General features: G+C 37.2%; 1 protein-coding gene across 1 annotated transcript; it reads right to left on the reverse strand.

The window, feature by feature from the left end:
• Window positions 1-6,395: 6,395 nt before the first annotated feature.
• On the reverse strand, window positions 6,396-9,719 carry LOC106061563 (5-hydroxytryptamine receptor 1A-like). The gene has a single exon (XM_056037094.1). The coding sequence runs from the start codon at window positions 9,639-9,641 to the stop codon at window positions 8,274-8,276; it is 1,368 nt and encodes a 455-aa protein (XP_055893069.1). The 5' UTR covers window positions 9,642-9,719; the 3' UTR covers window positions 6,396-8,273.
• Window positions 9,720-13,559: the final 3,840 nt, after the last annotated feature.

Genomic DNA, 13,559 nt, shown 5'->3' on the forward strand with positions numbered 1-13,559 from the left:
TCGCGTTCTATGCGCTCATGTGCTCAATGTGTTAATGTTTCATGTGACATTACTGCCAAAGCACGTGAGACATGCAGACATCCAACTAGAACAGTGTGAAGTGGTCTTTCAATCACGATTGTAACTTCGTATATGCAGACATCCAACTAGAACAGTGTGAAGTGGTCTTTCAATCACGTTTGTAACTTCGTATATGCAGACATCCAACTAGAACAGTGTGAAGTGGTCTTTCAATCACGATTGTAACTTCGTATATGCAGACATCCAACTAGAACAGTGTGAAGTGGTCTTTCAATCACGATTGTAACTTCGTATATGCAGACATCCAACTAGAACAGTGTGAAATGGTCTTTCAATCACGATTGTAACTTCGTATATGCAGACATCCAACTAGAACAGTGTGAAGTGGTCTTTTAATCACGATTGTAACTTCGTATATGCAGACATCCAACTAGAACAGTGTGAAGTGGTCTTTCAATCACGATTGTAACTTCGTATATGCAGACATCCAACTAGAACAGTGTGAAGTGGTCTTTCAATCACGATTGTAGCTTCGTATATGCAGACATCCAACTAGAACAGTGTGAAATGGTCTTTCAATCACGATTGCAACTTCCTATAGAATACAGCCCATTCCAAAGTTATCTCTCTTTCTTTCTCTCTCTTTACAAAGCTTATATCAACTCACTCTGTTTGCCTGTCTGTGCGTCTGTCTGGCTGGCTGTCTGATAAAAAGTTTGAACATGTTTTTTTCTCCCATTCTTGATTCTTGGATCAAGTTAAAACTTTGCACAATTATTCATTAAACCTGACAAGACATGAATCAATCACAAAATTAAACATTTAAGTTAGTAAATTGTTGGTCATTCATTATATTGTTTGTTCTGAAAATAAGAAAAATAAATGCTACTTAATGAGATGTGAGTGTATTCAGTCCCCTTATTACGTTGGACACGTTCTTCCTCCCACTTCTCATTGTCGGATCAAGTTGAAATTTTGCATTATACACGAATCAACCCATAAATTAGTAACCAATTAGCAAATCATTTAATACTCATCAATTATATATTTTTTAGTTAGTAAAATAGGAGATAAACCCTGTAATTGTCAGATAAATGGCAGTACGTAGCAATTCCGTTCCTTAGATAAGCTTTGTTTTCTAAAAGTATTCTTTTTTCTATAGTGTTTGTTTTATTTTCAATTTCTCTCTCACACATTATCTCGCCGCCTCTCTCTCTCTCTCTATGTCTGTTTCTCCTTAATTCTTATACTCGTCTTTCTTTCTCCTCCAACTAACAAGTCTTATACTTAAACTCTTCATCTTTCTAATTTTCTCTCTTACTCTCTCTCTCTTTCTTTATTTCTGACACCCAACTTCCTGTCTCTTTCAGTTCAGTTCATTTCATCTCTCTCAGTCTCTCTCTCTGTCTCTTTCTCTCTCTCTTTCTATGTCTCTCATTCTCTGTCTCTTTCCCATTCTGTGTTTCTTTTATCTATCGTCCCTCTGTCTCTCTCTCTGTCTCCCTCTCTTTCTTTCTGTCTCTTTCTTTTTCTGTCTGTCTCTCTTCTTCTGTCTCTCCCTTTCTCTCTTTCTTTATCTCTCTCTATTGATCTGTCTCTCTTCCTCTGTCTCTCCCTTTCTCTCTCTCTCTTTCTTTATCTCTCTCTATTTCTCTGTCTCTACCTGTCTTTCTTTCTCTGTCTCTTTCTCTGTCTATCTATGTCTCTCTCTGTTTCACTGTCTCTCTCTCTATTTCTTTTCTCTGTCTCTAGTTCTTGCACTTTCTCTATGTTTCAGTTCCTGGGCCTCTCACTCCATCTCTCAGCATACTTTACTTTGTTTCTATCATCAGAGTCCATTACATCCCAGACTCTCCGTAATAACCGGTCCTCCATCCATCAAGAGGTTTTCTCTTCTGGCAGTCAGCACTTCCCTTCCTCCCCCTCCCTCTCTGTTTCCATCTCTCCCCAAGTCCGGGTCTCCCGGACAAATATGGCCGTGTTTTTGGACGTGAACAAAGGGAGACAATTCTTTTATAATTTCCTAACCATGATAATTCAAGGGCCACAGTTTCATATTTTATTTTGTGTGTGTGTGTGTGCATGTGTGTGTGTGTTTCATTTTCAGCTGCGACTATCAAGCGTAGACTCATTATTCATTGATATAGTTATTGATAAAAGATTAATATCCCCCCCCCCTCGCTTTCCGCTGATTCCCTCCATGGCTGTCATGGTGGCCATTTTGTGTCCTTGATGACTTCTTGCTGTCTCAATAGCTCTGAGCTACGACTAGACGCAATTACTGCCCTTTGATTGTATGCTACCTGTACTCTTGGGTGACACAAATGATCTTTAAGCTGGTTTTGTTTATTCTGCAATGTTTCCAGAAAAGGGGGAGAAGTTCTAACACTAGCTTCTTATTGTTTAGAAGCGAGGTATCGTCTAAGATCGCATTTTTTTTCTTTGTTAAAAAGTGACGAAAGTTCTACAGGTAACCTCACGCAAGATTTGGAATATATGAACTATGTGATACTTAATTTTGTAATCTTCTGTATTTAGCTAGCATAACGAATGACATATAACCTTTTGAATGATAGACATAACATAAGCAAAAACAAGTAATATAACTCTAGAGGATAAGTTTCTACTGTATGTTGAAATAATAAACTAAATAATAATTTATGAAACAAGAATTTAATAAATGATAAACTTAATAAATAATATACGGCGGATTGCAGATTTAATATTTACCGGTAATAAGAAAGAGAAAAAAATACCATCGTTGGAATCGAAACCATACTATTTTCTTTAATAGCGTAACTCAGTATTAACATTTCATAGAACATGTTTCTAAGGTTCTTTACACCAACAATGTTCTCCTTAAAATGAAAACATTTCTATCCGTCATTGAATAACATGTTCCCAGCTGTATTTACAACATGTTCCCAGCTGTCTTTGCAACATGGTCGCAGCTGTCTTTGCAACATGTTCCCAGCTGTATTTACAACATGTTCCCAGCTGTCTTTGCAACATGGTCGCAGCTGTCTTTGCAACATGTTCCCAGCTGTATTTACAACATGTTCCCAGCTGTCTTTGCAACATGGTCGCAGCTGTCTTTGTAACATGTTCCCAGCTGTATTTACAACATGTTCCCAGCTGTCTTTACAACATGTTCCCGGCTGTTTTCACACCATGTTCCCAGCTGTCTTTGTAAAATGTTCCCAGCTGCCTTTAGAACATGTTCCAAGCTGTCTTACAACATGTTCCCAGCTGTCTTTGCAACATGTTCCTAGAGAAAGGTACAAATAAACATTTAAAAAAAAACGATTGTTTTTATTTAAAACAATGGAATCACTACACAAATGTATATTTTTTATTTTTTATGTTTAATGCTTGACTTTTATAACATTAGATTGTAGTACGTAACATAGTTATTTCGAGAGTCATTGCTTCACATGAATATGTTCATCATGTTATACATAACAAATACAGAAACACACGTGAAGCACAGATACATGTATTTCACAATGAAGTCGATTGTTATAGCGACCCAAAGGTGCAAAACAAAGGACGCAAGCTTCACAAGGCGTTGGGCATATTTGAAAATCCACAATATCGAAAAAAAAAATGTAAATGATTATCACAAGGTGCATGGTACCATTTATTAAAACTGACATTCACAAAGGTTAAAGTTTGACAGTTTGAAAATATTACATTGCGCAGAGGTGCACTATGGGAGGGGGGTGCGGGTTCTAACATAGAATATCTGATACCTTAAATAATACTTTGCAGTGACAATACAGTCGATCTGTGTGTACGTTACTGGACTTGGTGGAGCTCCATCCCTCCCCCATTGTTGCTACGTCACTGCATTGGATAAAATATAGGTTATTAAATCCAATCCCATTGTCCAATTCTATTGTACCCCTTCGAATAAAAAATGATGAGCACACCACTGCCGTTGATTGAAATGTATTACAGTCATTGTTTGTGCGTTCCGAACGTTGGTCCGTGACTCCAGAACATGGAAACATGATAATGTGGCCAAAACATTCAAAAGTCAAAGTGCAGAAACTATGGGAAATAAAAAGGGAGATAAAAACACTGAAAATATGGAAACAATTAAATGCATAAAAAAAAAATAAAAAAAATTAAGAAGTATTGTGTATAAAAGAAAATTCGTAAATCCGTTAAAGCATGAGAGTTCTAACAATCTTATTAACATAACAATCTAATCATCTTTTTAAAGTGTACACAAACATAATTAATACAATACATAAGACATAACGATGCGGACATTTTAGATCAAGAATTTCAATTATACTAATTATTTATAGATAATACTAAAGGGGAGCAAAGATGATTAAGATAAAGACGTCAATCAACACACCCATCATAACCCAAGGTCAGGTACTAGAACAGATTGAGAGCTTCACAGGGCATGACATGGCCCAAAGTGTGCCGATGTGCCACAAAACTCAAAAACCAAAAAAAAAAAACAAGCATCACATATCTCGGAACTATCTTAGACAAGCATAGAGCAGCAAATATCAGAACCTGCATTGGTAAAGATTGGAAAGATCAGGCTCCTCGGCACAATTGTTAAGCCAATACTACTTTATGGCGCAGAGGCCTCGAGAGTCACAGTCAACACTATGAAAAATCTATTCTTATGATCCGCTGGCAGGACAAAATCCCTAATGAGGAACTGTGGCAAAGAAGAAAGCAGCAGTCCATTAAAGTAGATATCCTTCAGAGATGCTGGTGAAGGATAGACCAGGGCCTTCGCAAGTCAGCATCCAATATCACAAGGCAAGCCTTTGCTTGGAACTTCAAAGGAAAGAGAGACATTGGACGGCCCAGATATATATGGCCCCTAGATTCGGAAGCCGATGCCAAGCGGATGGGCAGGACATGGGGACAGTTGAGAGATTCGTCCAAAACCGAGACGCCTGGAGGAAGCTGGTTGGTGGCCCATGGCAGAGACGAGCTCAGACAAGTCCTTGACAGAAACGTGTTTAACTTAAAGAGTGGACGAGCATTGGACATTTTCACAAAACGTTTTAGATTCTAAACAATGTCAAGGACACTATATTAATAGATCTTTGTTGTAAACTAAAACTGAAAAAAAAAAGTGATTTTAGAAGTATAAAAAGTGCTAACAAATGTTCGTATACCTTCTAAATGACATAGCTAATCAGCACGTCCTATTGTCTGTGTACTGGATACACATGTAAGCTAGCTATGTTTAGTTCTCCGCTATAGATGAAAATCTATAAGTTAGTTTTGACACAATGGTTTGAATAAAAGTGTTTTCATTTTCTGTGTGTTCCATAATTTATTGTATTGTGTTGCTATAAAATACTTTTGTTATATATAAGTATCATCATAATCATGGCAAGGTCTTCAATTTCGAAGATTTTCCCATGGCTATACAAACCCAGTTGCATATTTTTCCACAACTGACCCAAAGTCTTTGTGCACCGGGGACTATTTCAGTTTCATTTGTCTCTTTCAGGGGCCGTTTGCTGCCAGCTACTTACTTCTATGCCAGTGAGGGCAAAATGGCGCTAAATCATTATAGCACTTACATATCTATATTGTCACTAATTAATTCTAGCAGTCCGGCTAATGATTTCCACATAAGACGGTAGGCCAAATGTTTCCTGAACGTCTATTTGTTCAACGTTTTACTAAACACATGTGGACATTTCTACTGAATACATGTGGACATTTCTACTGAACACATGTGGACATTTCTAGTAAACACATGTGGACATTTCTACTAAACACATGTGGACATTTCTACTAAACACATTTGGACTTTCTACTGAATACATGTGGACATTTCTTCTGAATACATGTGGACATTTCTACTAAACACATGTGGACATTTCTACTGAACACATGTGAACTTTTCTACTGAATACATGTGGACATTTCTTTTGAATACATGTGGACATTTCTACTAAACACATGTGGACATTTCTACTAAACACATGTGGACATTTCTACTAAACACATGTGGACATTTCTACTGAACACATGTGGACATTTCTACTAAACACATGTGGGCATTTCTTCTGGATACATGTGGACATTTCTTCTGAATACATGTGGACATTTCTTCTGAATACATGTGGACATTTCTACTAAACACATGTGGACATTTCTACTGAACACATGTGGACATTTCTACTAAACACATGTGGGCATTTCTTCTGGATACATGTGGACATTTCTTCTGAATACATGTGGACATTTCTTCTGAATACATGTGGACATTTCTTCTGAATACATGTGGACTTTTCTACTGAATCGCGTTCAAAATAAACACAATTTAATTTTGATGATTAGATAAAAATTTAATTTTAAGATGATTAGATCTATATTTTGAAAAATTCAAACTAGATTTCTCACTTTGTGGTCAATTCTCTTCCCAAATTGTATATTTCTATGAAAATCGTTAGAGCCTCTTTCGAGATCCGTGTCTAGTTTCGTTCTTTATTTATTTGCAAGCTAATATGAAGAATCGTACAAATGCTGCTTGGTACATTCACGTTTCTCAAACCTTACTTCTCTGAATTGTAGCAAATTTAAAATACTCACTTACATACTTATATCTACATATGTAAAAAGAAATCAATAAAAATTTATATTGAATTGTTTTATGATAAAGTCTGTGGTTTCAAATTGCATGATACACCAAGTGGTAAACGTGTAGGCCTGTGCTGTTAAAAACATAATGCAGTTTAAGATCAGAAAAGTTTCTGCAGACTTTCCTTTAACATATTAAAAAATAAAAAATAAATGAAAAAAACAAACAACCCAAACACTTTAACTACAACCTAGTCCGAGCCTAATGCAAGAAAGTAGAAGAGCAACGACCAGCAAGATGTTGGAGTCCAGAACTTTGCAACAACACAAGCGCTGACCACATAGCTGTGAATACATCTGGTTAGATAATCTGTTTTCACTTGATACCACCTAGTCCAATAACACAAGCGAATCACGGGATTGAGTTCTGTCCTGGCTAGTTCTATTTATCTTAAATCAGCTTTACACATCCCTCACCCACCCCCCTTATAATAAGAAAACAAAAATGATGCACAAAGTCTTTTGTCACTCTATGTGTCTATGTGTCTATGTTATTATGTCAAAATTAAAGCATTTCATGAAACAGATTTGTAAAGAGAAACAAAAAAACAAAACATTTCCGGTTTATAGAACTGATCTAATGACCTGGATTTGATCCCAAGTGCCGCGCATTTGAAATATAGCTAGAAAGAATCATTGAATGCAAGACCAGTTTTCAGTGCGAGTAATGAGTAGGTGAAACAGAGAGGGCGGAGAGACGAACGAGCGAGGTAAAAGGTCAAGAATGTGAGTGTGTGTGTAAGAGAGAGAGAGAGAGAGAAAGAAAGAGAGAAAGAGAGAGGAAAGCGATAAAGAAAGAGAGAAACAAAGAAAGTGATTCCAAATGTGTTTGTATGAGTGCGATAGAGAAATGAATAAATAAAAAGACACATCTCCAAGAAGGTCTTAAAACAATCTACAGTGAAAGTTTGAAATGAATGAAATGTGACGTCATCTTCAGAACTTTATCACACATTGTGTCGACATACGAATATGACAAAAAATGGATAGAAACAACAGCACTTAGATCTTTTGAAAGGCAGACACAATAAAGTATTTTATCATTATTATTATTGTTATTATTTTTTTTATTATTATTATAAAATGACCAATAATTTAGACATACACTCTGTTGGATAGACAGACAGACAAACAGACAAATGACAGATAACCAGATAAACTGACAGATAGACAGACTGACACACAGACAGACAGACAGATAAATAGATAGATAGATAGATAGATAGATAGATAGATAGATAGATAGGTAGATAGATAGATAGATAGATAGATAGATAGATAGGTAGATAGATAGATAGATAGATAGATAAATAGATAGATAGATAGATAGATAGATAGATAGATAGATAGATAGATAGATAGATAGATAGATAGATAGATAGATAGATAGATAGATAGATAGATAGATAGATAGATAGATAGATAGATAGAATTATTATATATTTTAACATATATAATTATACAAAAAAGAAGTACTGCTCAATCTTTCTATCTCATGTACATCATATTATAATACATATACACAAATATCATAAATAAAGTGTTGTGAATTATTGATTTTGATTCACCTTGGTCAAGATTTTTTTCTTTTTTTTATTATCACAAATACATTTTCTTTATTCGGGAACAGTGTCAAAGGAGGAAATTCTCCTGGCATTCACAGGAATACTTACACCGTACACAAACACAGCGTTTTTCACTGTCAACCTTCTCTGTGTTCCACCAAACATCCACTGTTTGAAAGCCTCGCGAATCTCCTTGTTAAAAAATCCGTACAGTAACGGATTTATCGCAGAGTTGGCCAGCAGAAACCAGAAAGTCACATCCCTGGCCCAGTGGGGGACACCGTTATGCCTGAGGGTCAGTAAAATACCAACGATGGTATGCGGGAGCCAGCAGACGAGAAAGACGATGACCAATAGTCCGAGCCAGCAGGCCGCACGCCTGTCCTGTTTGACCAGAAGGCTTCTAGCCAGTTCTTCCCCGTCTTTACTTGGACGCAAGGAGCATTTTCTAGGCGTCCAACTAAATCTTCTTGCCGTGGACATGTGAAGGGAGGTAATCGGAAGTCCAGACTGTGAAGTTCGGAGCAGGACAGGGCCCGCTGAAAATCGTCTTGCTGTATTTAAGCGACAAGTAGAGACGGCTTTATTGCTATGGCCGAATCCGTTCAAGAGCTCGGCATATTCCTCGGCAGAAGAACTAAAATCCTGAACGGACGAGATGGAGTTTCTTTTGTCGTACGAGTACAGCCTCTCTGAAGAGTTCAAAGATCTTCGAATTTGGATCTTTTTCCGTGAGAGGATGCCAACATAAAGACTGCAGTTTAAGGTGAGCATAGAGACAAGAGGAATGAAGTACTGAACTACTGACACTGCAGCTACAAAGGAAATGCTGTACAAAAATGGAACTTCACAAGTTGGCAAAGTCTGAGACAAGACATCGTTGTCGCTGGAATTAAGGTGAGTCTTAGGCCAATCGTCGATAACGTCCCAGACCGCAACCGGGATAGTCTGAAGGGCGAATCCAATGCACCAGACAAATCCTACGGCAAGGAAGGCGTTTCTTTTCCTGCGCCGTGTCCTGTAGGAGAAGGGGTAATGTATTGACCACCATCTGTCGCCAGTGATCAGGAGAAGGCTTAGAAGAGAAATGTATAGAGCGGATTGACGGACGACAAGGTAAACACGACAGGAGATGAAAGGCAGCCATTCCACACGGCCTTTCACCTGCTCCACCGTGGCCAGGAACATGCATGCCCCGATGATCAGGTCGGCCATAGCTAGGCTGGCCAGGTAGATGTTTTTACAGCTTCGCAAGGACTTTTTGACTTTAAACATCCAGAGGACCACCACGTTGAAGGTCACTGTCAGGAAAGCCAGAAGTACCAGAGGGATGGCCTTGAGCCAGACCATGATGAAAGTCTGTCTGGGGGACGTTGTCACGCTAATTTCAACAAGTACATTCATACAAGGTTGTGACATCTTCAGTACTGTAGTACTTGTAGTGTTCTACACACAAGGCTGTAACATTCTTATTACTGTAGTACTTGTAGAGTTCTTGCTCTGAAATAAAAACGGTAAAACATTACAACTCAAATGAATTTAGCACTGTACTACTAAGCTTATCAAAACTACAGATTCTTATATATTAATAAACGGTATAGTTTATTGCTTATACAAGTGGTATTTAGAAATGCAATAATAATTCGTTTCGATTAGAGTATTTCATGAAAACGACAACGCTCTAGAAAAACAGAAACTGATGGACTCGATAGCAGTTCCCATTGTGTGACACTGTTAGTGGCGTGAGGACATTACAATGACTATTCTATACTAAACAAACAGCTACAGGGGATGCCAAAGATTTGAACTCATTCCGACTCAAGTTCGAGCCCATGACGTGCATTCAACACCGAAATGAGCAAACATTGGAATATAATAATTGCTGTAGATAAGCATCAAAGGTTTTACCATTAGAATAGATTGGTTACAAAGTCTGTAAAAGGTTTTAAAAATAGAAAAAAGCAAAATACCAATATTATTCATTCGTTATAATAATAATAATAATAATTATAATGTAATCTTTAGGTACATTCTCATGGCCTGCTTGAAAGCTTGAGAGATGCCACATCACCAGAAAACTCCTCAGTGGACACTGATATAGAGACTACATTGAATTGTATTTCTCTTTCATGAAACTCGACCCTGGCAGTGCCAGAGAATGAACTCTTTCGTTTCTAACATAATAATAATAACAATGATAATATTACTAATGATAGTATATAGTGATGATTTTCCCTCATTCCAATTATCCATGAGGAAATTCGTCTTACGATGTTTGCATTACAAAGAAGAAAACATTATAACTTTAGCATCGAGAAGTAGCTAGTCATTTTCAGAGCGTAAACTACAATTTTGTTGATTCAAGGTTTGAAGATTCAATGTTTCAAATAAATCATTTAGCAGTTACACAAATACTTCAGATGATACTTTTTTCAGAAGTTTTCAATTCTACAACTACAAGATCTTCAAGTGGCGTGTGGATGTTTAAGGCTTGACCAGAAACGTAACAGGATTTATTTTGCCTCTAAGCACTTCAAATGAAAACAAAAAACAATACATGTTTAGTTTCAACTCTATCCGTCACTTCAGATCACTGCAAGAGAGATGTAGTCTGAGTTTTGAAAAGATTTCTTTCAATTAACAAAAAAGAAGAACAGAAATGAAGACATGAATATAGAAGACAGTCAAAATAATACAAAAATAATTTTAAAAAGATGAGTCGACAAAATTGTGGAACTACATAAGATCTATGTATTTACTTGTGTGAGAGTCGACTGTTGCTAGAATCTGGCACTATTTCCCGTCTATCCAAGGAATCCAGAAAGCTTTTATTGTCTCCATGGTACCCAAGTACACTGATGTGATCTCCAAAAACAATCAACTCATTTCCTTTAACTAGCAGACATTTCCACCAACCAGTTCCACCTCGCTCTCCGCGCGCGTGCGATGCACGCTCTTTTATTAACAGAAAAAAAAAGTGTGCCATCCTCTTTTGCCACAACCCCCCTCCCCCAATTATTCTTATCAAAGAAAAAAAAACTTTACTTCCGTATCTGTTGGCTGGACTCGTCATGCCGTTACAGGGGCAGACATTCGGAGATGATATGGGAGAGGGGGGGTTACAAAAAGAAAGAGGCGTGCTAACCTCCCTTGTACTTTTTTTCCCCTTACGTTCTTTCTCTCTTTCTCTGTTTTTTTTTTCTCTGTCCGATACTCCACGGCTCCACTTCAGATGGTTGCAGTACGGAATGCTGATAGAGTCAATGGAGAGGTCTAATCATTTGGTGTGTACTTCCAGGACGCCGCTGGAACAGAGGCTGAAGAGGGAGAGAAGGAAGGGGAGGGGGTGTATACCAGATAAAATGCACCATATGAATTATCCATCAGCCAATCAGAGGTACGAGCACACGAACAAAGAAACAAGGATTTAAACAAAAAAATACCCAAAAATAAAAATCATCTCTGACCTGAGTAGCCGAGTGGTCTAGAGTGTACGGACACGCCAGAACAAACTGTTGCACAAAGTCTGGTGTCAGATAAAGACTCAATGGAATAAGACATTCCTTATTAAACGAGGTGTACTGCTAAAGAAAGAGTAGGGTCTCTTCAATTAGCTTGAAGTGTGTCTCGTTTTGAGAACGAGGTTGGGGTACAAACAAAAAAAAATCATTCCATAACAGAAGAAGAAACATCCCAATAGCAGCTACGATACTACCATTAGCCTAGACATGGCAGAGAACAAACAAAATGTCTAAAAGGTTAATTGTTTCCATTTCTGATTTGGTTATTACAATTCGATTAACGCTGCTACTGTGTCTTAAGAATATCAGAATCAGTCCTTTAATGAAGTTACACTATTCTTTGGAGTCGTAACGAGGACGAGAATGAATCCATTATTTCTGAAACTAATTTCGATTCTCCCCCCCCCCTCCACACACACACAGACAGTTTTAAATGTTTACTTTTTTGTTTACTTTTTTATTGAAGAATTTGTGTATAAGCTTAAGGGAATGTTGCGTTTAAGTTGTTTTTTGAAGTTAATAAAAGACTTGCCCTAGTTAATAAGACTTGCCCTAGTTAATTAGACTTGTCCTACTTAATAAGACATGACCTAGTTAATAAGACTTGACCTGGTCAATAAGACTTGCCCTGGTCAATAAAACTTGACCTGGTTAATAAGACGATCTAGTTAATAAGACTTGCCCTAGTTAGCCTAACTATGCATACTGTTTGTAGCTTATTGCCAAAAAAAAATCATTTGTATGTCTTTATATTCCTACAAATGGATAAAGTAATTATATACAATCGTATTGTTCTTACCGCGCTATGCAAGATCAAACTGGATGGTGGACATACACTAACCAAGAGATACACTAATTCTATAAAAGTCCAATCTAAAGCCAAGGAAATAAAAAGAGGAACAAACTACGCTGGGCATTTCACATTGAAAGAATGCTACAGAACAAAGAGCAAAAAAAAAAAAGAGAGTAACTTTAAAAAACAAAATGTATAATAAATCTTTAGTTAGAGTCCGAAGAGAAAAGAGGAGTGAAGTATTTCTTAACATTGCCTGCGCTCAGTGTTTATAAATTGGTAATAGGTTACTTTATAATAGGTGAAGTCCATATTTACTGATGTTAACTGGCATGTATAATCATTTTTCAGGGGATTTTTTGGGCCTAGCCAATTTTTCATGATCGCTTTTTTTTTACTGATGGACATACCACAGGTTAGTAAAGTAAATTTTCACCTTTCTGATTTCCTCTTTACGTTTTATGGGGCCCACGGTTAACGAGAGTGTCGTGTGGCCATCACAACGACCAACCGTTTTTACATTTCTATAACTTATGTCAGATACTCATTAGCGCTGAGATCCAACTCAGCCACTGCACCTGTTACATACCAAAAATAGCGAATTAAAAAACAAAAAGTATGAACACGATGTTCCTGTACTAGACACTGAAAGTCTGATTAATAGGGAGACACAGGAAGTAGTGGTCCAGGGAATAAAACAACGCATTTCTAAGACATTCAAACACATTGATTCTTTAAATAAAGGCGTTTAGGTTTCCTTGCATGTACTGTTTCTAGCAACTAGTGTTTCAAAACGTTTGTAGCCTATATGCTGCAAAAGTACTTCTGGTCTCGTAACGTAGCTGGAATTTGTTTTTTATATAGTCATTAAAGTTTGCCCCAGATGTTAAAGAAAACTATGCAGTTGCCTCAACACCTTTTCCACATCCCACATTTCTCTATATTCGTTTATTGGTTTCTTTATCTGCTGAACCTTCACATTCCCGTCCGCGAGCCTTTCCCAACGTATCTCTTGATTTTATA

The sequence above is a fragment of the Biomphalaria glabrata genome, chromosome 7 (genome assembly GCF_947242115.1).
Source record: "Biomphalaria glabrata chromosome 7, xgBioGlab47.1, whole genome shotgun sequence".
In the NCBI taxonomy this organism is placed as follows: domain Eukaryota; kingdom Metazoa; phylum Mollusca; class Gastropoda; family Planorbidae; genus Biomphalaria; species Biomphalaria glabrata.

Excerpts from the sequence above, each read along its gene's own strand:
- LOC106061563 (XM_056037094.1), bottom strand. The coding sequence starts at position 9,641 with ATGTCACAACCTTGTATGAATGTACTTGTTGAAATTAGCGTGACAACG.